The 21,993-nt window shown below is 42.1% G+C and overlaps 1 protein-coding gene across 1 annotated transcript in view; it reads left to right on the top strand.

The window, feature by feature from the left end:
- The window catches only part of LOC144595200 (microtubule-associated tumor suppressor candidate 2-like), a 128,833-nt gene that overhangs the window by 41,817 nt on the left and 65,023 nt on the right, over positions 1–21,993 (top strand). Inside the window, exon 2 of the mRNA XM_078402386.1 lies at positions 7,108–7,260. Coding sequence (XP_078258512.1) covers positions 7,108–7,260 — 153 coding nt within the window. The remainder of the gene's footprint in view (positions 1–7,107; positions 7,261–21,993) is intronic.

The following is a 21,993-nucleotide window of genomic DNA, read 5'->3' as shown; positions in this document are numbered from 1 at the left end:
AAAATTGTTGGAATATTTTTGTATTTGAAATTGTTAAACTCATATTGAGTCCCGAAGCAAGTAATATACTGAATTGAAAGATGACAGATTGTTCCTTGAGTTTACACTGATCTTTGGAACATTTTAGATCAATGTTAGATAGGGGTCCAATATCTCTGTTCTGCTTTTTTTTTACACCTTTATTTCATCAATGGTCATGGAACAATGTGACCCCACAAAACAGGTAACAGTGACTGTAAATGAAAATAAGGAAATGGCAGACGCATTAAATGATGATACTGCATCAGTATTTTCATAAGAATAATAGACAATACACAATAGACAATAAGTGCAGGAGGAGGCCATTTGGCCCTTCGAGCCAGCACCGTCATTCAATATGACCATGGCTGATCATTCTCAATCAGTACCCCGTTCCTGCCTTCTCCCCATACCCCCTGACTCCGCTATCCTTAAGAGCTCTATTAGCTCTCTCTTGAATGCATTCAGAGAATTGGCCTCCACTGCCTTCTGAGGCAGAGAATTCCACAGATTCATAACTCTGACTGAAAAAGTTTTTCCTCATCTCAGTTCTAAATGGCCTACCCCTTATTCTTAAACTGTGGCCCCTTGTTCTGGACTCCCCCAACATTGGGAACATGTTTCCTGCCTCTAACGTGCCCAACCCCTTAATAATCTAATACGTTTCGATAAGATCTCCTCTCATCCTTCTAAATTCCAGTGTTTACAAGCCTAGTCGCTCCAGTCTTTCAACATATGATAGTCCTGCCATTCCGGGAATTAACCTAGTAAACCTACGCTGCACGCCCTCAATAGCAAGAATATCCTTCCTCAAATTTGGAGACCAAAACTGCACACAGTAGTACTCCAGGTGCGGTCTCACTAGGACCCTGTACAACTGCAGAAGGACCTCTTTGCTCCTATAACTCAACTCCTCTTGTTATGAAGGCCAAAATTCAATTGGCTTTCTTGCCTGCCTGCTGTACCTGCATGCTTCCTTTCAATGACTGATGCACTAGGACACCCAGATCTCGTTGTACGTCCCCTTTTCCTAACTTGACACCATTCAGATAATACTCTGCCTTCCTATTCTTACCACCAAAGTGGATAACCTCACACTTATCCACATTAAACTGCATCTGCCATGCATCTGCCCACTCACACAACCTGTCCAGGTCACTCTGCAACCTCATAGCAGCTTCCTCACAGTTCACACTGTTGTACTTCGTGGTCCGGTACCTGTTGTATCTTTAGTGACTCTGGACGGACCACAAGTACACGTGTATAAAAGGTTATAATGCTGGAGCTCAACTCCAGGCTGTTTATTCCATGGTCACCTGGATCCAGAGTGACTGCCTAATCACACCAATCACTTATATACACAGGCATACAAAGTAGTCCTTGGATACACAAAGTAGTCCCAGCAATATCACAACATCCCCCTTGTCTTATATATTACAACATCCCCCTTGTCTTATATAAAATTATTTTCTTTACCATTCGAGGGCTAAAATATATTTAACAAACAAAACCAAAACACCATTGCTTATTGCAAACAAAACCAATAACACAACTAAACACAATTAAACACAATTGCTTTTTCTCGCCATCATGGTGGTCACTCCTCTGCGGTAGTTCACTCAACACCGGGTGGTCACTCATCTCCGGGTGGTCACTCACTCCGTGTGGTCACTCCACAGATATATACATATATACAAAGCATCAAATATAATACATTAAGCTTTCAGTACACAGATCACTACACAGATTATTAAACACAAAATATTCATTTTGTTCCATATCTTCCCCTCAAGAAGACGTGCTGTGTAGATCAAACGTAGTGTAGGCTCTAGATGCTCCACCGCCATGATTTGGCTGCCACTGCTGGCCTCCCACTGCTGGGCTGGCACTGCTGGGCTCCCACTGCTGGGCTCCCACTGCTGGCCTCCCAATGCTGGGCTGGCACTGCTGGGCTCCCACTGCTGGGCTGGCACTGCTGGGCTGGCACTGCTGGGCTCCCACTGCTGGGCTGACACTGCTGGGCACCCACTGCTGGGCTCCCACTGCTGGGCTGGCACTGCTGGGCTCCCACTGCTGGGCTCCCACTGCTGGAATCGCGGAGCGATCGCGCCTCCACTGCAGTGCGCGCTGGCCCCGCCCACAGGTGTTCCCGGCCCCGCCCACAGGTGCTCCCGGCCCCGCCCACAGGTGCTCCAGGCCCCGCACATTGGTGCTCCCGGCAGCTGCCGCTCAACTTCGAATGCGCTGCCGCTGCAGTGCGCGCTGGCCCCGCCCACAGGTGCTCCCCGGCCCCGCCCACAGGTGCTCCCGGCCACTGCTGCGCAAATTCGAACATCGGTCTTCCCCGGTCGCCGACCCCCTCCGGTCGCCGCACACATCCGTGGGTGTCGGTCTCTCCCGGTCGCCGCACACCTCCCGGTCGCCGACCCCCTCCAGTCGCCGCACACCTCCGTGGGTGTCTGTCTCTCCCGGTCGCCGCACACCTCCCTGGGTGTCGGTCTCCTCCGGTCGCCGCACACCTCCCTGGGTGTCGGTCTCCCCCGGTCGCCGCACACCACCCTGGGTGTCGGTCTCCCCCGGTCGCCGCACACCTCCCTGGGTGTCGGTCTTCCCCGGTCATCGCACACCTCCGTGGGTGTCGGGTCTCCCGGTCGCCTCCGGTCTCTCCCCCGCGAAGCAGTCGCAGGCTCCTAATCTCGGGCCTGCACAGGTGCTGGGGCGCGATGTGGGCCTTCACACACCGCCCTCAGCAGCTTGCAGCGTCACGTCGGCAGCTCGCCGCTGACTACTGAGCAGGTAAGTATACCTACATATATTGGCCCCTTACTGAGCGGGAAACTTTTTTCGTTCTTTAGGGATCTATCTTTTCTTCCTGTTAACCTTTTTTTGCTGGGTTCCTTTTCGTTAAACTTCTTTTATTAATTTTTTTTTTTTTTTAAGCACTTGTTAACCTTTTTTTCTTGGCTTTTGGTTGTTTTCCTTTTCTAGGCTAAACACCCAAAACGCTGCCACCATGTTGTTCTCCGTGGTCCGGTACCTTTGGTGACTCTGGACGGACCACGACTACACGTGTTTAAAATGTGATCATGGTGCAGCTTGTACTCCAGGCTGTTTATTCCAAGGCTGCCTGGATCCAGAGTGACCGCCTAATCACACCAATCACTTATATACACAGGCATACAAAGTAGTCCTTGGATACACAAAGTAGTCCCAGCAATATCACAACACACACTACCACCCAGCTTTGTATCATCTGCAACTTTGCTAATGGTACTTTTAATCCCTTCATCCAAGTCATTAATGTATATTGTAAATAGCTGCGGTCCCAGCACCGAGCCTTGCGGTACCCCACTAGTTACTGAAAGGGACCCATTTATCCACAATCTTCGCTTTCTGTCTGTCAACCAATTTTCTATCCATGTCAGTACCCTACCTCCAATACCATGTGCTCTAATTTTGCCCACTAATCTCCTATGTGGAACCTTGTCAAAGGCTTTCTGAAAGTTAAGGTACACCACATCCACCGGCTCTCCCCAGTCAATTTTCCTAGTTACATCCTCAAAGAATTCCAGAAGATTAGTCAAGCATGATTTCCCCTTTGTAAAGCAATGCTGACTCGGAACAATCCTGTTACTACTATCCAAATGCTCCGCAATTTCGTCTTTTATAATTGACTCCAGCATCTTCCATTAAATGAATAACAGGACACCATTCAAGACATCCTGAGGAAACTAACAATGAACTAAATAATACTTGTGTAGAAAGTAATAAAATAAAAGGATGTCTATGTCTAAACAGATTTTGGGTTTTGTAAGTATGTTGGTAAGCACATTCAAGATAGTCACAAAATTCTGGACTAACTCAGTGAGTCTGGCTGCTTCTCTGGAGAAAATGGATAGGTGACGTTTTGGGTCTGGACCCTTCTTCAGACCGTTCATTTTTTTCCAGAGATGCTACCTGACCAGCTGATTTACTCTAGCATTTTGTGTCTATCTTTGGTATAAACCAGCATCTGCAGTTCTTTTTTTTTATCACATTCTAGATATCCTACCTATAATCTTCCAAAGTTGTTGTAATTCCACATTTCTATATCAACAACCATGTGGAATTTCAGAGTCAGCCTCACTTTTCTCTTACAGTGCCTTCCATAATGTTTGGGACAAAGACCCATCATTTATTTATTTGCCTCTGTACTCCACAATTTGAGATTTGTAATAGAAAAAATCGCATGTGGTTACAGTGCACATTGTCAGATTTTAATAAAGGCAATTTTTAGACATTTTGGTTTCACCATGTAGAAATTACAGCAGTGTTTACACATAGTCCCCCATTTCAGGGCACCGTAATGTTTGGGACACAGCAATGTCATGTAAATGATTAATAAATAGGGATTATCCCCAGCCTTTTTGCTTGTTTGATTCTAAACCCAAGATCTTTACAAGTACAGTATGTGAACTACAATTAGAAATGCTTTAAGAAACATGAAACCTATAAAATTCTTAAGGGATCAGGCAGGCTAGATGCAGGAAAAAAATTCCCGATGTTGGGGGTGTCCAGAACCAGGGGTCACAGTTTAACAATAAGGGGTCGGCCATTTAGGACTGAGATGAGGAAAAACGTTTTCACCCATAGAGTTGTGAATCTGTGGAATTCTCTGCCACGGAAGGCAATGGATGCCAATTCACTGGATGTTTTCAAGAGAGAGTTGGATACAGCTCTTAGGGCTAACGGAATCAATGGATTTTGGTAAATATTGTAAATTGTCCCCAGTGCGTAACATAGTGCTAGTGTATGGGGTCGACGCAGATTCAATGAGCTGAAGGGCCTGTTTCCACGCTGTATTTCTAGACTAAACGAAACCTGATGAGACCATACCAAGTGCTGTTTCCGGCTGTATATATATGATATGATATGATATGATAAAGCACATTAGCAGGAGGACTGTTTCAGCTTAGAAGCTCAGGAAACAAATCAGCAAAAAAAAATTATTATATCAGCATTCTCTATAACATGAGGATAAGTAAACACTGAACTGAAATTTAAAGAGAGAATTAATGTTGTTACTTGTATCATTTGCTGTTTAAATGGAAAAACCTGATAGCGACATCTGGAGGATGCACATGATCAATCAAACAGGGAAATCTAAATGTTGCTTCTTTGGTCCTCGACTTGTGAGCTATATTCCTACCTGTTCTAGTGTGACAGGGTCATAGAAAACAGGAGCAGAAATCATTTGGCCCTTTGAGCCTATTTTGCCCTTCAATATGATTATGGCTGCTGCTTAATAGTATTTTCCCATTCTTTTCCTGTATCCCTTGATCCCTTTCATACACCAAAATCTGTCCACTTAAATATACTCAGCGGTATAAGATATTTTGACAATTTATGAGTAGGTTTCACTGCCGAAAATCTGAAAATTATACAATTTGGTGCAAGAGGCGTATGTTTTTGATGATCTATGGAACCTTTATTAACAGTTTAAGAACTACTTTGGCTATCAAACTAAATATCATACATGAAAAATTGTTTGTTAAAAGAATATTTAAAAAATTCATAATTGTATGAGTCGATTAATTGTTTTCTTTTAAAAGGTTGTTGGAAATGCAAGAAACTGCTCTTGCTGGAATCTTAAACAAAAAACAAAATGCTGGAGGTACTCTGGGTCAGACAACATCAATTGAGGGAATGCACAGATGATGTTTTGGGTCTCTTCACAAATGCTGCCTGGCCTCCCGTGTTCCTCCAGCACTTTGTGTTTTGTTTAAAAGATTGTTTTTTTTTGTGCTTGTACCTTCTATATTTTACAATTTTTACTTTGAGCTGTATAATGTGTCTATCGTCAATTTTTAAATAATGCATGTACTTCCTTATTTGCATTTAGCAGTATATGCTGCTCAATTAGCGATGACTATGTTGAAATGCCCCAGAAATCCCCCTCAAAGGTGAAATCCATACCACAGAGAATGCCAAATCTTTGTGAGCAGTATTCTTCAAAGATAAGAGGTGAACATCAATGCTTCATTGCTTACTGCAAAATTCAGGCCCTTTTATTTTACCATTGCCATTGCTTCTGACATTTGTATTGAATTTGGGTTTGACTCCAACCCCATGGATTTGTATAGCTAAGAGCAACTTCTTCATAATACATAGAATAGTACAGCACAGCTTTGTCTTTGATTGCATTCAAAGCAGAGATGACAAATTTCTGGACATTAAAGGATTTGGAGTTGAGATATAAGATTAGCCATGATGTTGTTGAATGGCTATCGCCTGCTCGTGTTTATTTTATCCTTGTGCCTGGCTCCATACGGCATAACAACATAGCACTCCCCACAAATTGGCGTAGATACTAGGAAGTATGCCCCTGTTGCAGGGATGTGTTGTTTGTCCATTCCTCGGATTTGGAACAAGATCAACAACTGTTCCAGCAGATAGCCTCAAGTGAGTTCCACAAGGCAGTTGAAGGAGCAGGGGCCCTGGAATTTTGGGAAGAGTTGAAACAACATTTTCCAAAATCCAAGAAAGTGAAGTGTAGTTTAACATTCATTGATCCAAGTACAGCTGTTTCATGAGTTGTGAATGATTGATCGTGTTTTTTAATATGGAACAAATTATTCATTAACGATTCTTTAATAGGGTTCTTATATTGTAAGTGTTTCAGGAAGTGAATGCATTTATTCCCATTCATTTTGAAGCTGAAGTCATGCTTAATACTGCATTAAACATTTATGCACAGCAAATGAAGTTGCTGGATCAATATATTTCATCATTGATACAGTAAAATTCTTGCAAGCCAAGTGCTGCACAGACTCTACAAAGGAATATGTAAGTAGCCCACAGCTGGGTACAAAATGTAACCACAAATGTCAGCAACAGAAGCAGCAAACATTGTGAATTTTAACATAATTTCATGAATTGCTTCAATTGTAATTTAGCTTTTCAGAATGAAAATTAGAGTATGTCCTGTTTGTTAATGTTTTTCCCATTTCCCATGATTAATTTATCATTAATCCACTATTTTGATTGAATACTGTCTTTCCTTTTCAGTTATTGTGAAATTATGATAAACAATTAATGGAATTTTTGCAGGTTCGAACAGTGGAAGTGAAGAAAAAATTAACTCAAAAGCAACCGCCTCAATAAGTGATGTTTCCAATGGGAAGGCTGGCCTGCAGCCTCTGGGCAGTACACCAGCAAATCTGTGGAGTTTGCTCTCTGCACCAAAAACGACCACAGCAGGCAGTGAGTATCAGCAGAAAACAGCACACACTTAGTATAAAGTCTCTTGGATTATCTGCATGACTTATGTACTCAAATATTTCAATCCTAAAGTTGCGCCGAAGGGAATCTCAACCCCATGATGCCTGCTTTGCACATCAAATTTTAAATATATTAAACATCTTTAACGGGAATGTATATTAGAAAGGGATGCATGTTGTAAAAATACAGTACATTAAATTTTTAATAGTAAATAATTGTTTGACATAAATTTATTTCATATACTCAAGTTAAATCAAATATGAACATCAGTCAATTTCAGTTCAGACTCTCTTACAGTCAAGATTTCTACGTGTAGCCCCTAGCGATTAAGGCAGGAATCATCCTGCCACTGGCATTCTCTAGTCAGCAGGAGAGCAAAGGGATATTTTTTACAATATTTTTTTAAAGATTAAATATTTCATTGTCAGAACGTTCCACTCAGTGCCACAGTGGAAAGGTGAATCAAAAAAATGATGAGAGCAGCATTAATTCCTTCATCTTATACCCATCTTGTTCCAATACAACTGTCAAAATAAATATTGTTGAGTTTAATCTGTTGCTAACTAATCAATTGTCCTTCACAAGAATCCAATGTGTAAAATTATAATTGCATACGATTTTATTTCAATTAATAGTTTCAATTAATCAATGGAAACCTCATCATCCAAACTACTCCCATTTTCAAAAACTTGTGGCAGTATTCAAGTGCTTGTCGAGATGTTTCTTAATTATTGTGAAACTACCTGCTTCTACTGCCCATTCAGTAAGTACATTCCAGATTCCAACCAAGGGTGAAAGAATTCCTCCTTATATTTCCTCCAAGCCACTTTCCTTTTACCCTAATCTCATGACCATGTGACATTGAACCAGTGTTTTCAGAAATACAAGATAAAAGAAGCAATAGCTGGGGATGGAAAAGGGTTATGTCAGGGCTCCCTCTGTTCGTGAGAAAGGTTCGTAAGCAAACAGTTTGCAAGTCAGAAATGGGGCTGCAAACCAAGGTCCCTTACAGCAGAAGATGATTGCTGCCCTGCAGCCACAGCAAATCACCCGCTTATTTGTATGTTCGTATATAAGTTGAGCGTTCGTAAGCTGAGGAGGACCTGTGTAGAAATTATTTGCTATGGATATAATTTTCACTAAATGTCTGTACAGTAAATCAGAAAAGCAAAGAGGTTTATAGAAAAAATGGTAAATCTAAAAAGCTTTGGGTTGTTTTGCTGATTGGAGCCTGTGACCAGTGTAGTGCTGTAGGAGTCGTGCTGGGTGCTCTGTGTGATCTATATTAACGATATCTTAAGTTTACAACAAGATCTAGATGAGTTGGGAAGGTGGGCCAAGAAATGACAAATGGTATTAAACTCTGTCATAGAAACATAGAAAATAGGTCAAGTATGTGTTGCACTTTAAGTCAAACTTTGAGTACAGGATTTGGGACATTGGAGTTTGGTGTGCAATTCTGGTTGCCGTGCTATATGAAGCATGTCATTAAACTGGAGGAATGCAGAAAAAATTTACGTAGATGTTACCGGGTCTGAAGGATTTGGAGTTGTAAGGAGAAGCTGCATAGGCCGGGTCTTTTATCCTTGGAACATGGGGTGGCTGAGTGGTGACCTTAATGAGGATTATAAAATAAGGAGGGGCATAGATAAGGCGAATAGCCGCAGCTTTCCCCAGGGTAGGGATGCCTAAAAATTGAGATGTAGATTAAAAATGAGAGGGGAAATACATAAAAGGAACCTGAAGGACAACGTTTCTTACCAAGAGAGTTGTGTATTTGGAGCAAACTGCCAGAGGAAGTGCAGAGGTGGGTATAATTACAACATTTAAAAGACATCTGGACAGGTAAATGGATAGGAAAGGTGTGGAAGGATATGGAACATGCGCATGCATGTAAGACTAGCTCGGTCAGACAGCTTGATTTGCATTTACGAGTTGGGCCAACGGGCCTGTTTACATGACTTTATGACCATATTCCCAGAAACAAACCAGTAAAATACGCCCTGCGAATTCCTATTCAGCAATCGACTCCACATCTCAATAACATTCAAACTAGTGACTTTATTGCTCACTTCTTCAAACCTCTGTCTTGTGTGGCTCAAGTCTGTGCTTTTCTCTTTTTCATTGATGATAATTTCCAGCATCCTTATTGGCATTCTTTCTTCCACAAACTCCATCTGTTCGACATCCATTGACCCATTTCCAGCTCTGCTCAGTCTTGTTCATCGCTTTTGTTGTTACCAACCGAAATTTATTTATCTATATATTACTAAAACTCTCATCTTGTAGATGAATTTGTTTGTTGTACAGCCAAAACGATACACGATAGCGCAACAATTTTAGCCCCACCTTACTCACCATTGGCCTGTGGTTCAAATGGTTGTTATATTTTAAAGGTTATTCACTTTTTAAACTATAAAAATTATATTTTAAACTTTAATAAATCCCTTTTCCACTTGTCCTGCCCATCAGCTGTGCCTGTGCAGTAATACCTCCGTGTTCGACGTCACAATGGGAACCCAACGGGTCCGCGCATGCGCAGTTGGGGCCCGTTGAACTAATACTTACATGTTTATCTTGCATCATAACGGTAAGATGGCCGTCGGATCCGTGCATGCGCAGTTGTGGGGCGGGTTGCCGCTCGGAGGGGGACGGGACCCCCCAAGTGACAGGAGTGGCAGCCAATCAGGTGGGGTGAGGTGAGCTCTCTTGCTGCTGGCCGCCTGGGGCCAGCGGTGAGTGGCTCCCCTTGCCCGCCCCCGGCCCCGGGGGGTTTTAAGGGGGGATGGAGTGGGTGAGTATCGTCAGTTGGGGGAGGATTGCCGGAGAGGTTTGGACGGAGGGTTGCCGGGCCCGCAGGAGAGGTTTGGACTCAACGGGAGTTGCTGGGCCAGCAGGAGAGGTTTGGACCCAACAGGTCCACACTTGTCTAGTTATCCTTAAAATTCAAAATGTTGCCACGTCCTAATTTTGCAATATCCCCCAAACTAAAATCTATTCAACAACAAACAGCAAAACATTGCATTTGTATGTTTTTGAAAATGTGAGAATCAATCTAAGTTGTTCCATAGGAACATAATTGGATATGAAAGCAGTTCTTATCAGAGGAGAGAGGTGGAGGTTGCGTGATGGAGACATGGAAAGATAGACAAGGGGCTGGGTTGATTCTAGCTTTGTGCCTTGATGACTACTTGTTCATTGCTGGCTAAAGCGATACGAATGAGAAAATGGAAACACAAGGAACTGTAGATGTTAGAAGCGAGCAAAAAACCGAAGGCTGGAGTAACTCAGTGGGCCAGGCAACATCTGCGGAGGGAATGGTCAAACGATTTTATAGTCTGAAGAGGATCCCAACTGGAAACGTCATCTGTCCATTTACCTCCACAGATGCTGCCCGACATGCTGAGTTCTTCTAGCCTTGCTTTTATGCTTTGGATGAGAAAATGTACAATATAAAATAATTATGAAACTTAACCTACGGTAGACACAAAATGCTGGAGTTACTAAGCGGGTCAGGCAGCATCTCTGGAGAGAAGGAATGGGTGAAGTTTCGGGTCGAGACTCTCCTTCAGACTGAAGAAGGATCTCGACCTGAAGATCAGTCTGAAGAAGGGTCTCGACCCGAAACTTTACCCATTCCTTCTCTCCAGAGTTGTTGCCTGACCTGCTGAGTTACTCCAGCATTTTGTGTCTACCTTTGATTTAAACCAGCATCTGCAGTTTTTTTTCCTATGAAACTTAACCAGATATGTTGTATGTGTTGCATAATAGATGATGTGACGATTTGGGAATTCTGTGATTGGAAACAGTTGATTTATTATACCCATATTGATTTACATTCATAATTTGCTCTAACATGTAAATTGGTCTTATGTTTGTCTCATGTTAAGTCTGCGGTGAAATGCATCTATACATCCCAGAACACATTTGAAAAAAATACATCAAAGCAAGCAATGCTACAGGAATTGCTAAATCCATCCCTGCTTCAAGTGCTAAATTAATTATCCATGACTTGTGGATACAATTAGCTGCTTCGTTATTTACCAGTGTTTTTACGTTTGTTTTCATGAAGGAATAACTGCACAAGAATTAGCTTTGTGCATCAACAACATCAAGGGATGCCTCATCAGTTAGGGCAAATGTTTCACTTGTCCCTTTACTGCTGATAGCATCATAGTTCTGTAAATTACTTAAGAGGATATAACTTTTCAGACCCAACCATCCCATTGTGGATGAGAGTAATTACAGTAAAGCAATTTAATTCAAAAGTGTCATCACCTATTTCATCATGGAGGGCACCGCAGTTGAGCACTGTGTTGCTCGTTCTCGAATGCCCATAGCAGACTAGTGATAGTGATCCACAGCAGAAAGTCCAACCCCCACTCCCCCCTGTTCCCAGCCATTTTTACCACCCCATCAATGTCCTCAATCACAGTTGCTCACTCAGAGCTGAGATTCAACATGATCCAGGCTCTTTTCATTTGATTCATAGCCATTCATCAAATCATGCAGCGTGGAAATAGGTATTTCAGCCTAACTCATCCATGCTGTCCAGAATGCCTACCTGCACAAATCTTATTTCCCTGCATTTTCCTACCCATGTATGTCCAAATGTCTTTTAAATGTTGTAATTGTGTCTGCCTCCAGCTCCTCTGCAGCTTGTTCCATATACACACCACTCCTTGTGTGGGAAAGCTTGTATTTCAGACCCTCTTAAAAACTTTCCCCTCACCTTAAACTATGCCCTCTATTTTTAGACTCCTATATTCACGGAAAACTAACTATCTATTCTATCTAGTTTTATAAGGTCACCCAACAGTCTCAACCGATCTAATCTCTTGTTATTACTCAAACCTTCCTACCTCTATCTTAATCACATCCTTACTATAACAAAGCAACCAGAACTGCAACTAAGACCAAGACCAAGTACTCCAAAGACGTACAGGTATGTAGGTTAATTGGCTGGGTAAATGTAAAAATTGTCCCTAGTGGGTGTAGGATAGTGTTAATGTACGGGGATCGCTGGGCGGCACGGACTTGGTGGGCCGAAAAGGCCTGTTTCCGGCTGTATAGATATGATATGATATGATGATACAAAGATTTGTTCAACTGTAACATGAGGGGTGATTTATTGAGGTGTATGAAATCAGGAGAGGAATAGATTGGGTAAATGCACAGAGTCTCTCGCCCAGAGTAGGTGTATCGAGGACCAGAGGACATAGGTTCAAGCTGAAGGGGAAAAGATTTAATAGGAATCTGAGGGGTAACTTTTTTACACAAAGGGTGGTGACTGTATGGAACAAGCTGCCAGACGAGGTAGTTGAGCCATGGACTATCCCAACATTTAAGAAATAGTTAGATAGGTACATGGATAGGACAGGTTTGGAGGGATATGGACCAAACACAGGGAGGTGGGACCAGTGTAGCTGGGACATGTTGGCCGGTGTGGCCAAGTTGGCCTGTTTCCACACTGTATCACTCTATGACTCTATGATGTCCCAGTTCCTCTATTCATTGCCTCAGCCAATGAAGACAAATATTCTATACCTCAAGTCAAGTCAAGTCAAATTTATTTGTCACATACACATACACGATGTGCAGTGAAATGAAAGTGGCAATGCCTGCGGATTGTGCACAAAAAAGAATTACAGTTACAGCATATAAATAAAGTTAATAAGTTACTATAGTGTAGACAAAAATTTAGTCTCTGGGGTTATAAAAGTTGACAGTCTTGATGGCCTGTGGGAAGAAACTCCGTCTCATCCTCTCTGTTTTCACAGCGTGACAGCGGAGGCGTTTGCCTGATTGTAGCATCTGGAACAGTCCGTTACTGGGGTGGCAGGGGGTCCCTCATAATCTTGCTTGCTCTGGATCTGCACCTCCTGATGTATAGGTCCTGCAGGGGGACGAGTGTAGTTCCCATGGTGCTTTCTGCCGAACGCACTACTCTCTGCAGGGCCATCCTGTCCTGGGCAGAGCTGTTCCCAAACCAGACTGTAATGTTGCCAGACAGGATGCTCTCTACAGCCCCAGAGTAGAAGCAATAATTCACCACTTGATCTCCCTATGTTGCCAATTTAAGGGAACTATGATCATGTACCCCAAGCCCTTGCTGTTCAACAACACTCCTCTAGACACTGCCATTCACATTTGAGATTGAGATAATTGAAAATATTTTTATAAATTATTTCCTATATACATCAAAATGCCACAGACAAAATATTCACATTACATAGAAACACAAATAAACCAGACTGAATATATTGGTATTATGCCCCTTGACACTGATTTCACTTTTGATGGTAATTAACAGAAAAACAGTAATTAACAGAAAAAGGCCTGTTTCCCAAAGAGAAATGTGATAAAAAACATTTATGTGGGTGTTTTGCGTTGCTATAGAAATTTGATAGAGCATATCCTGGAATGGTTCACCCTTGTGTGCCTGATGTGATTTCAGTGTCAGACACAGATTAAATTACATCATTCCCTGTGTAGCATACTGAGCAGATAATTGCAAGGGAAATTGGAAAAGGTTGGCTGGGTGCAGCCATCATTATACATTCCCAGAACAAATATATTTTTGTCAGCCACTCACTTTTCCACCATGACCCTACGCTCTAAACATTGTCCACTTACCTCTACTGGGAGATTCTAAAAATTAAGTAAGTACCAACTTAATTTTTAGAATCTCTCAGTAGACAGTTTTAAGCTGGGTCAGCTTTTAATTAAAAACTTCTGCAGTGGTTGTATATTATGCTTTAAATTTCTTGGTCTTTCGAGCTGATTACATTAATTTCAGATTTATTTCTCTAAGGCCATCTAAGTCTGACCATTAAAAGACATTTGGACATGCATAGGGATCGGAAGGGTTCAGAAGGATATAGACCAGATGCAGCTAAAGGTGACTCAGTGGCGGTACCCGGGGATTAGGCCACTCCCTGGATCATCCCCCTCGGCACGGGTTGGACAGGGCTGGGGAAGGGACTAGTGCTACGGGGTTTGCCTGAAGGGGCTAGAGAGATAACTCGTGCTTGAGACTGAAGAGAGTGTGGATGTTCTGTTGCTGCATTAAAATTACTGTTAATACCTGTTAATACCTACCTGGCGTCTTGCCTGATTCCTACTGCGTCCAGACCCATTACAACTCCTCCAATATGCTAACTTGGTTGGAATGGACCAGGTGGGCTGAAGGGCCTGTTTCCATGCTGTTCAGTTGTATGACTCTGACTTTATGACCAAACAATCTATCTTATCGCTTTTTATGATGTCATTGCACTTTTAAAGATACTTAGAGTATTAAGGTTTTTTTTATGTTTAGTAACAATATAGTGAGTACAAATAGGGACAAGGGTGGGAGAGGAGTCAGGGGACATTCCTTGTTTCCCATTGGATGCTGCCCAGTTAAACCTGTGATCATGTTAATCTTCTAGAGCCAGCAGGTCCAGTTAAAATTGAGAGTGGTTCCCACCATTTGATCTGTTGTCATTCGAATGGCTCTTTTATCCTTTCATCGGAGAAACAAAAAGTGAGTGACTTTTTGATATGATATGAATCTCTGACTTTCTCATCAAACTAAATGATTCTAGATTTTCTAGATTTTTGTTGATCCACTGCAGGCATCGACGACCATTATTGCTTTGCCTGTGACATTTATTGCCTGACAAGGAATAGTAAAATAAGATAAAATATACAACATGTAAATGTATATGTTTTAGGGAGCTCTAGTTGCAAACATAAAGGAGCATCAGATTATACATTAAGAGCATCAGGTGCGTGTGCATGTAATATTTATTCCAATATAATTACATTGCAGAACCACAAAGGGAAAATAAAAGGAAAATTGCAGAAGAGAACACTAAGTTCCACAGCAATTTCCACACCACAAAACTACAGTGCACCCAATATCTTGTTTATACTGTGATGAAGTTTGATTTTTTTAAAGAACAAGAACTGCTGCTGTTGGCTCGATTGCACTGCAAATACAGGGAATGTCCCTCTTCAGGAAAATTAACATTACATGCACATTAAATGTTGGTGCAACAATTCTTTCTTTCCAAACCCAAAAGAAAACAGCAGAGTATTCCAAAGATTAATGGAAATCTGTACGTCTGATCATGAAAAAAAAAAAATCTGGAATATTTGTTGCTTCAATGAAAATATTAATACAATTATTTTAAATTCTTCTAAAAATTGTGGCAAAAATTGGATACAAACAAGTCCCTCATTTGCAGAACACTATTTTTACCGATGCTTCCCAGCCTTATGTGGGTCTTCTAACTAATTGTCTAACTTTGTTAACGATATTAATCAATTTTCTAACTATCATCTGAATTTAGATTTCTGTTTTTGCTCTGACTGGATTGTACTATGTTCTGCATGATGAGCTGAATCAATAAGCGATAGGATGATGTGTTCCCAGGCATCCATGACGTGCTTCTTGATACAAAGTGTATAGAGGCACCCAACAGCTAGTTTTTCAACACTTTTGTATTTCTAGAAATAGTGAGATTCCCATTCAGTTCTTTCTGGGGTAGAGCAGCTGATATTAGAAATTCATCTGCACAGGAAACTGGGGAACTGACTACAATTTTTTAACTGATCCATCAATATACTAACTATAAATGGCAAAACGTGATTCCAATCATTTTGATCTTGCACACTTGTGTTCAAAAGAGGATAATATCTATATGAAACATAACATGCAGTATTTGGATAATTGAGATTAAAATCAATTTCAAAAATGTTGAAATAAAACTGGGGTCACAATTTTCCTGAATCAACGTCGCAAACAACCCGCTTTAAAAAAATTCTTTCTGCTGTTTTAGATTTGTAAGTGAAAGCTGTCTTTCACAAGAGCATGAGAAAATAGGGACAGGAGTATGCGTCGAGGCCTGCTCCGTTGTGATCACAGCTGCCCCAGGCCTCAACTCCTCTTCTATGCCACTTCTCCATAGTCCTCAATTGTTCAATCTTTCAAAAGATTTCTACTTCCTTTCTAAATACCTCCAATGATCTAGCCTCCACATATGTCTGGGTTAGAGAATTCCAGAGATGCACACCCGCTGTAAGGAGAAATTCCTACACTCAGTTTTAAATGACCACACCCATAGACCTGACAACTTAGATCAAACAAATTTAAATAGCCATAAAGGTTGGAATTGATCTCTCTGATCCTCCAACCAACACTGTATTCTGAAGCCAGACTTACAAAATTGTCTACTTAAAAATTAAAACATTGGCACCTTCTGCAGAAGCTAATATTTTCACCATTCAAATTTAAACTGGTCCCTCCTAAAGGAGAATGCAATCAAATCTGGGAATTAAGTGTAGCACATGTTGCCTGAGCTAGTATTGCCCTTGGTTTATCCTTCTGATCTCCAACATGGCATTTTTGATGCCATTTCAAACACCAATGCCTAAAATCAGTGTTTAACTCTGCCCTTACTGACAACTCCATTTTAGATTTTTGTATTTACTCATTTACTGACATCATCACTGCAACAATAGCTGCTTTGATTTATTTTAAAAGAATTTTTAAAATCCATGGACGGTAGACGTTTGATTTTGCAAGTCCAAGAATGATGAAGGCGGCACATTGGATACTTGCCTTCATTAATTGTGCCCCAGCAATAGCATAGCAGGATGGTTCATGTATAACTTTATAAAACATTGGGCACAGCAGGAGTATGGTGTACAGTTCTGCTTGTCATGCTGTAAGATTGCACTGAATAGAATGCAAAGGAGATGCACCAGGAATTAGCCCATGGTGGAGCCTTTAAGCTATGAGGGAAGTTTGAATAGACTGAGTTTGTTTTCTTTGGAGCTGAGGGGCCGATCTTATGGATATATACAAAATTATAAGGAGCATTGATAGGGTAAACAAAAGGAAGGTTTCCCCAGAACAGGGATATCTAAAACTGAAGGACAGGGGTATTGGGTAAGGGGTAAGTGGGTTACTTCTGGTGAAGAAATTTTGCACCCAGTGGGTGACTGGAATCTGAAATGCACTGCCTGGTGGGTGCTAGAGGCAAGTAATCTCACATTTCAGAAATATCTGGACGAGCACTTGAATTGCCTCCATATTAAATGCTACATAAGTAGTAATTAGGATTCATGTAGAATTGGTACCTGCTGGTATGAAAATGTAGGCCAAAGCACTATTTTCTGCATTGTATGACTCAAAAACATCATGAATGCACAATTGAATTAAATCTGTGAACTAGTTTTTCTAAATATATCCATCTATTTTATATATAAAAGTTTGTATTTTTAATATTATTTATGAATCCTAGATGACTAAGTGTTGAGTGCCTTCCATAGTCACGGGGCTATTACTGAAACTAAATTGCCTGCTTTGTATTTTGAGTCTCAGCCAAAATGCCAACTGAAGAGCCTTGCAGTGATGGAACACACCAATTTGGGAATAGACTACAATGATCATACAATGGATCATAATTGGCCTAAAATACAGAAATATACAATAATTTATCACTCTCCCCACAGACCAGAACTAGTTTAAGTTACCAATGCAAAATCATGCAGTTTGTGGTAACAAAAGGGGTTGTTTTTGGAAGATCCAACAGTAGTCTAAAGATTCCCATATAATTTATCTTTAAAATTTTTTTTAATGTTACAGTGGAACTTAGATTTTTGAAATTGTTGAAAACATTGTCAAATATTTTTAAGAAATGTCTATAACGTTGTACATCACTTTAAATGAACAAAATATTTATCCTGAATAGGTTATTAACTTGCTGGTCTATACATTTTCTTTAGTTATCTTTAACTGCTTTTGTAGGCAGTTCCAACAAGAGATTTATGCGTGAATTTTGAGTTATCAATGTATCCAGTCGGGGTAGAGGGGGCAGCAGGTGAAAGCAGGAGCGCGGGGAGGGAGGGGGGGGTATCAGAGGGTCCGGTGAAGGAGCGCCGCCACTTGCGGAGGCTGCTCCCTCCCCCTCTCTCCCTCCTCCCTCTCCCAGCGCCATCGAGCTCTGCGCCGCTCCTCCACTCTCTTCCCCGGCCCCGTCACCCTCTAACACAGCAAAATAAGAAAAAAACACCAGTGAAATTTCCCTCCTCGCCGCCGCTCACCCCGGGGATGCAGGGCTTCTGAACAACAACCACGCTTGTGTTTGTTCTTATTTCGCTGCGTTAGAAACATAGAAACATAGAAAATAGGTGCAGGAGTAGGCTATTCGGCCCTTCGAGCCTGCACCGCCATTCAATATGATCATGGCTGATCATCCAGCTCAGTAACCTGTACCTGCCTTCTCTCCATACCCCCTGATCCCTTTAGCCACAAGGGCCACATCTAACTCCCTCTTAAATATAGCCAATGAACTGGCCTCAACTACCTTCTGTGGCAGAGAATTCCACAGATTCACCACTCTCTGTGTGAAGAAATGTTTTCTCATCTCGGTCCTAAAAGACTTCTCCCTTATCCTTAAACTGTGACCCCTTGTTCTGGACTTCCCCAACATCGGGAACAATCTTCCTGCATCTAGCCTGTCCAACCCCTTAAGAATTTTGTAAGTTTCTATAAGATCCCCCCTCAATCTTCTAAATTCCAGCGAGTACAAGCCGAGTCTATCCAGTCTTTCTTCATATGAAAGTCCTGCCATCCCAGGAATCAATCTGGTGAACCTTCTCTGTACTCCCTCTATGGCAAGAATGTCTTTCCTCAGATTAGGAGACCAAAACTGTACGCAATACTCCAGATGTGGTCTCACCAATGCCCTGTACAACTGCAGCAGAACCTCCCTGCTCCTATACTTAAATCCCCTTGCTATGAATGCCAACATACCATTCACTTTCTTCACTGCCTGCTGCACCTGCATGCCTACTTTCAATGACTGGTGCACCATGACACCCAGGTCACGTTGCATCTCCCCTTTTCCTAATTGGCCACCATTCAGGTAATACTCTGCTTTCCTGTTCTTGCCGCCAAAGTGGATAACCTCACATTTATCCACATTATATTGCATCTGCCATGCATTTGCCCACTCTCCTAATCTATCCAAGTCACTCTGCAGCCTCCTAGCATCCTCCTCGCAACTAACACTGCCACCCAGCTTCGTGTCATCCGCAAACTTAGAGATGTTGCATTCAATTCCCTCGTCCAAATCATTAATATATATTGTAAATAACTGGGGTCCCAGCACTGAGCCTTGCGGTACCCCACTAGTCACTGCCTGCCATTCCGAAAAGGACCCGTTTATTCCTACTCTTTGCTTCCTGTCCGCCAACCAATTCTCTATCCACCTCAACACTGAACCCCCAATACCGTGTGCTTTAAGTTTGTGCACCAATCTCCTATGTGGGACCTTGTCGAAGGCCTTCTGAAAGTCCAGATATAACACATCGACTGGTTCTCCCTTATCCACTCTACTAGTTACATCCTCGAAAAATTCTATAAGATTCGACAGGCATGATTTGCCTTTCATAAATCCATGCTGACTTTGTCCGATGATTTCACCACTTTCCAAATGTGATGCTATCACATCTTTAATAACTGACTCTAGCATTTTCCCCACTACCGATGTTAGGCTAACTGGTCTATAATTCCCTGTTTTCTCTCTCCCTCCCTTTTTAAAAAGTGGGGTTACATTAGTTACCCTCCAATCCTCAGGAACTACTCCAGAATCTAAAGAGTTTTGAAAAATTATCACTAATGCATCCACTATTTCTGGGGCTACTTCCTTAAGCACTCTGGGATGCAGCCTATCTGGCCCTGGGGATTTATCGGCCTTTAATCCATTTAATTTACCTAACACCACTTCCCGACTAACCTGGATTACCCTCAGTTCCTCCATCTCGTTAGACCCCCGGTCCCCTGCTATTTCCGGCAGATTGTTTATGTCTTAGTGAAGACAGAACCAAAGTAGTTGTTCAATAGGACTGCCATCTCCTTGTTCCCTATGATCAATTCACCTGTTTCCGACTGCAAGGGACCTACATTTGTCTTAACTAGTCTTTTTCTCTTCACATATCTATAAAAGCTTTTGCAGTCAGTTTTTATGTTCCCTGCCAGTTTTCTCTCATAATCTATTTTCCCTTTCCTAATTAAGCCCTTTGTCCTCCTCTGCTGGACTCTGAATTTCTCCCAGTCCTCTGGTATGCTACTTTTTCTGGTTAATTTATATGCTTCATCTTTTGTTTTAATACTATCCTTGATTTCCCTTATTAGCCACGGATGCACTACCTTTCCTGGTTTGTTCTTTTGCCAAACTGGGATGAACAATTGTTGTACTTCATCCATGCAATCTTTAAATGCCTTCCATTGCATGTCCACCGTCAACCCTTTAAGTATAAATTGCCAGTCTATCTTGGACAATTCACGTCTCATACCCTCGTAAGAGGGAGAAGGGGCCGGGTAAGAGAGTGGAGCAGCAGCGCAGATATCGCTGGCTCTGGGAGAGAGAGCGAGAGAGAGGGGGGGAGGGAGAGGGAGAGAGAGAGGGACAGAGAGAGGGAGAGAGAGAGAGAGAGAGAGAAATGGATATGTACAGTGGCATATCGACCCATGCATTGTGTACTTGTATTTATGTTCATGCATTTTAAATATGTATGTTATGTTCTATACTTTGGCAATATAATGATGTATCTTATCATGCCAATAAAGTGTTTAAATTGAAAAAATTGAATTGAAATTGAAAATTGAAAGAGAGAGAGAGAGAGAGAGAGAGAGGTAGAGAGGTAGAGAGGGAGAGAGGGAGAGAGAGAGAGAGAGAGAGGTAGAGAGAGAAGGAGAGAAGGAAAGGGAGAGGGAGAGGGAGAGGGAGAGAGATCCCCGCAAGTGGCAGCGCTCCTTCACCGCACCCACTGACACCCTCCCCCTCCCATCCCCTCTCACCCGCTGCTCCCTCTACTCCGACTCTGAATGGTGGCCGATTGGGAGAAGGGGAGATGCAACGAGTGTCGTGGTACACCAGTCATTGAAAGTAGGCATGCAGGTGCAGCAGGCAGTGAAGAAAGTGAATGGTATGTTGGCATTCATAGCGAGGGGATTTAAGACGTACTCCAAAGACGTACAGGTTTGTAGGTTAATTGGCTGGGTAAATGTAAAAATTGTCCCTAGTGGGTGTAGGATAGTGTTAATGTACGGGGATCGCTGGGCGGCGCGGACTTGGTGGGCCGAAAAGGCCTGTTTCCGCGCTGTATATATATGATATATGATATGAAGTATAGGAGCAGGGAGGTTCTGCTGCAGTTGTACAGGGCATTGGTGAGACCACACCTGGAGTATTGCGTACAGTTTTGGCCTCCTAATCTGAGGAAAGACATTCTTGCCATAGAGGGAGTACAGAGAAGGTTCACCAGATTGATTCCTGGGATGGCAGGACTTTCATATGAAGAAAGACTGGATAGACTCGGCTTGTACTCGCTGGAATTTAGAAGATTGAGGGGGGATCTTATAGAAACTTACAAAATTCTTAAGGGGTTGGACAGGCTAGATGCAGGAAGATTGTTCCCGATGTTGGGGAAGTCCAGAACAAGGGGTCACAGTTTAAGAATAAGGGAGAAGTCTTTTAGGACCGAGATGAGAAAGTTTTTTTTCACACAGAGAGTGGTGAATCTGTGGAATTCTCTGCCACAGAAGGTAGTTGAGGCCAGTTCATTGGCTATATTTAAGAGGGAGTTAGATGTGGCCCTTGTGGCTAAAGGGATCAGGGGGTATGGAGAGAAGGCAGGTACGGGATACTGAGTTGGATG

This window comes from Rhinoraja longicauda, chromosome 7 (genome assembly GCF_053455715.1).
Source record: "Rhinoraja longicauda isolate Sanriku21f chromosome 7, sRhiLon1.1, whole genome shotgun sequence".
Taxonomy (NCBI): Eukaryota; Metazoa; Chordata; class Chondrichthyes; order Rajiformes; family Arhynchobatidae; genus Rhinoraja; species Rhinoraja longicauda.
The sequence above is the reverse complement of the archived record's forward strand: the minus strand, read 5'-3'. Positions and strand labels throughout refer to the sequence as shown.